The sequence below is a fragment of the Pseudorca crassidens genome, chromosome 3 (assembly GCF_039906515.1).
Source record: "Pseudorca crassidens isolate mPseCra1 chromosome 3, mPseCra1.hap1, whole genome shotgun sequence".
In the NCBI taxonomy this organism is placed as follows: domain Eukaryota; kingdom Metazoa; phylum Chordata; class Mammalia; order Artiodactyla; family Delphinidae; genus Pseudorca; species Pseudorca crassidens.
The window spans coordinates 138,452,284-138,456,798 of record NC_090298.1 but is presented as its reverse complement, the minus strand read 5'-3'; the positions used below and the strand labels follow the sequence as shown (position 1 = coordinate 138,456,798).

Sequence of the window (4,515 nt, the reverse complement as noted above, 5' to 3'; positions counted from 1 at the left end):
GTTTTGTGTAGCATCGAAGTATGACTCACTTAACTATGTATTAAATAGGGAGAAATAGTAACTACTCAGTGGAGAACGCTGGCGGATTCCACCTTAATCAGGTGATCAAGATTAATATTTCCCATATGCTGAGAAGGATACATCACCTATGTGGGATTTTTTCTTAAAAATCCATAAGCTCAATGTACTCATGAGAAAACAGCAGACAAATCCAAATTGAAGAAAATTCTACAAAATACCTAACTGGTACTCTTCAAATGTATATAGGTCACAAAAGATATTAAGATAGAAAAATGGTCACACTTTGGAGTAGACTAAGGAGACATGACAACTAAATGAAATGTGGGATTCTGGACTGATACAGACACAGGGAGAAAATTTTACTGGAAAAATGGGGAAATCCAATTAAAGTCTGAAGTTTAGCTAATAACATTGTAACAGTGTTAATTACCTGGTTTCAATAACTGTTCTTTAAGATGTTAACTTTAGTGAGAAGCTAGATGAAGACTAGTTGGAGATCTCTGTACTATCCTGCAAGTCTAAAATTATATCATATTTAAAATTTTTTAAAAGACTAAAGTTGTCACATCATTCCCTAACATACACTAGGCATGATCCAGCCCATAGTGAGGTCAGGTAGGCAGGTGACAAGCAGAGAGAGAAAAGGCAAGTGCCTTTCCAAAACACAGAAATCAGGACTCAGCATCTAGAGGTGTAAAGTGGTTCCAGATTTCCCAGCTGGGCCACAGAAAACCTGAAAAGTTAAAAGTCTGGCCACTCATACAAGCCAATTCTTCCTCCACTGTGAATTCAAAAAGCAAAGATAGGAATATTTGACAAATTAGCAAAAAGTCACATATGTATTCAACATATATTATTATATGTAATGTAATGTAATATTATATATGAATGGATAAAGAAGATGTACATATATACAATGGAATATTACTCAGCCATAAAAAGGAATGAAATTGCATCATTTGTAGAGATGTAGATAGACCTAGAGACTGTCATGCAGAGTGAAGTAAGTCAGAAAGAGAAAAACAAATATCATATATTAAAGCATACATGTGGAATCTAGAAAAATGGTACAGATGAAGCTGCTTGCAAGGCAGAAACAGAGACACAGATGTAGAGAAAAAAGGTATGGACACCAAGGGGGAGGGTGAGTGGGATGAATTGGGAGACTGGGATTGACACATACACTAATATGTATAAAATAGATAAAAATAGATAACTAATGAAAAAATAGACAACTAATGTATAGCACAGGGAACTCTACTTAATGCTCTTTGGTGACCTAAATGTGAAGGAAATCCAAAAAAGAGGGGATATATGTATACATATAGCTGATTCACTTCCCTGTACAGCAGAAACTAACACAACATTGTAAAGCAACTATACTCCAATAAATAAATAAATAAAAATAAAAAGCAATAAATATGTGAGAAAAATAATAAATGTTATATTATAATTCTAATAAAATAAAATATGCAAAATCAAAAATATATATATTCTATACATAACGTATTAAACATGTATATGTATATGTTATAAAATGTAATATGCACTGTTATACGTATTATATATGAATATGTAATATATACATGCAATATTACAAATATTATATATTGATATTATACATTATAATCACATACTAATTATACACATATATACATATATGTTATACATATATACATAGTATATTATACATATGTAATATATAATGTATATATACTGTGTATTCTTATGTTACATTATATAATATATAGTATACACATAATATATATTACATTATATATGACTTTATATATAAATATATATGACATATAAATATGTGACTATATGTATGTGACATATATGACTTTGTTCATCAACTGTGTGTTCATGCAGTACCAAATGTTCAGAGAGAGAGAGAGAATATATAGATTCTAAGAGAGATGGACCAGGGCCCAATTAAGAAAATGGAGAAGGTGGGAAGAGGCAACTATAGCAGCAGTGGTATAGTTGGTATACTATATTATAGCAGTGGTATATTGCTCCTGCCTGGAGGAACACTGGTCCAAAGTGTCCCTCTTTTGTTGCAAGGATCCTGACCACTGGGGAACCACTGAGGGGCCAAGCAGCAAAGTACTGGGGAACAGACCCTGGTGGGCCAGGGAAAAGGAACAAAATTTTTTTAAGCCAGGTGGAGCAAGACAAACAGGGAAAACCAGGACAAACAGCCCATAGAAGTGGTTGCTCCAGCCAGCTACGGGAAGACCACTGGGCCTGGGGAGCTCTACATCTTCCAGAAGCTCCTCAGTTGTGAATTAGTTCTGGGGGCTGGCAGAGTGGAAACAAGAAGGCTGAGGGGCTCTGCAGTCTGAGATAGCTTCTGTCTTACCCTTCCAAGACCTTGTTGATCCACTGGATCGCAGCTCTCTTCTCCATGTCAAGGTCTTCAGCAATGACTCGATAACCTAGCTGGGGTGGTGGGGGCAAAATCAGTGGGCCATTTCGTCTCGAGGGCATCAGCAGAGGAATCTTGCGTTTCTGTTTCCGGTGTCTGGAGCTATCAGATGGCTGTGAGCAATATAAGTTTTGTTTCTGCTCTAAGGGGCCATCCACAACCTTTTCACGCTTGGTCTTCTTCTGTGGTTCCACTGAGGCTGAAGGGCTAGACTGACAGCCTTCCTCACTGGCTTTCTTTAAAAGCACACGAGGATGCAATGAGGCTGGGCCCAGGAGCCCCGCTGCACCTGGACCACTCTTGTGCAGCTGTGGGAAACCTCTAGTGGAGCTGTATGAACTGGAGATGGCATTTCGTTTGCTGCATGAGCTCAGAAAGTAGGTCTGGGATTTCCCAATCAGGATATCTTCAGAGCTCTTGGAACAGAAGTCTCTCTTCAGAGGCCCAGGCCCGGGCACAAAGGAAGAGAGGACCCCATTGGCCATCGGCCCTCTAAACACAGACTGCGCATTCCCACCGGGGTTCGAGCCACTTCTCTGTTCGTCCTGACTCTCGGGAGCTGAGTGTCCTTTCTTTTGCTTCATTAGCCCTTTCCTGCTCTCAGCCAGGGCTGCCAGGTCCTTCTCTTCCTTGGCTCTCAGTTGACTGCTTTCTTCGAGGGCCCTCACCAGGATCTCCTTTCCACAAAAGTTTGGGAGGTGAACAGACAGTGAAGACCACATACAGATGATTATCTGCTTCAGAGCCAAAAGGAGTGTCAGTTTGCCCTTAGCAGGTGCCATCTTCGGGATCACTGAGGTACAGAACATCTTGGAGCTGTAAGCAGACAGCAGTGGCTTCTACTCCAGGGCACCGAGGAAAAGACCCCCAGAAATAAACACCAGGCTTGCTGGATTAGATATTGCCACTGATGGGCTATGATAAACAGCCGACGGTGCCAACGACGACAGGGTGAAGCCACAGGATCCTCGTATGACAGCCTGCGAGCCAGGTCCAGGGTTGGGACCGCCGAGTGAAAGCGGAAAGGGAGGGGAAAACGGCGGGCAGATTGCGCAGGCCCGAGGAGCTCGGTTCTCTCCGGCTGGTCCCCGCTTCGCAGAGCAGGCGACTGCTGGCGTCGGCAAGGCCGGCTCAGGTAACCGCCCATGAGGCACAATCCTTCAAATGGAGTCAGTGGCTCAGAGAGGTTTCCATTAGCTACTGACTGTCGGGCGTGCCGCCTGTGACGCGTTGTTGGAACGAGTGAGTGAATAAAGGGGGCGCGAGACCTGCGAGAGGCCTCGCCTGCTTCCGGACCGCTGCTGCGGGCCTCGGGTGTTGGCAAGTGGAGGACCGGCTGCCTGGGGTGCAGCCGCCCTTCCCGCGGCCAGTCCCCAGCTTCTTCGCGGGAAAGTGACTGGCGGTGTTCCCCCAACCCGAACAGCTCCGGGCTTAGCAGCGCTCACTCTATGCTGGAGCTCTGGGGTCAGCACCGGATGCCCCAGGTGAAAGCCGTTCAGAACCTGTGCTGCCGAGATCCTGCGGGATGGCATAGCCACCCAGGCGTCTAGGGGGAAGGAGGACCACAGGAGGGAACCCACGGGATGCGGGAAGCCAGAGTGGATGTGCTGTCCCCCATCTTCCTCTCCTTCCCAGAGAACCTTACTTTCCAGGTGCCCCTTCTTGGCTCCCCGTCCCCTTCCCTGGGAAGTAAGGTTTCCAAGACAGTTTATAATGACCAGAAGTCAAAACTTACAGGTAGAGAACTGGTATCTTTTTAGGCAGCTCTATGTCCAGGAGCTATGTTATCTGGGACCTAAAACTTGAATTCCTGTTTTGAAGGTCGTGCTTTACCTTCATCCTAATCTCTGTTTTCTGCCTCTTAGCAGATCCTGTAGGCCTTTGTGTCATTCCCTTTCAGTAAGTTTGTGTCTATGGGATGGGAGAAGTGACCTGGCAATTTAAATTTGAACTCAGAATTTGGCTCCCTATAAGTATTCTGACTGAAGTTAATATTTTTAGTTGAATGGTGAATACATTAGAATATTCAGACTATATAAAAATCTTTGAGGTTTTAGTAATTA

The 4,515-nt window shown here is 43.3% G+C and overlaps 1 protein-coding gene across 1 annotated transcript; it reads right to left on the bottom strand.

The window, feature by feature from the left end:
• Positions 1 to 2,382: 2,382 nt before the first annotated feature.
• LOC137220865 (nuclear envelope pore membrane protein POM 121-like) lies at positions 2,383 to 3,599 on the bottom strand. The gene is given in 2 exon segments (XM_067730145.1): positions 2,383 to 3,293; positions 3,296 to 3,599. Coding segments are annotated over 2 exon segments (1,215 nt in total).
• Between the last annotated feature and the right edge of the window lie 916 nt (positions 3,600 to 4,515).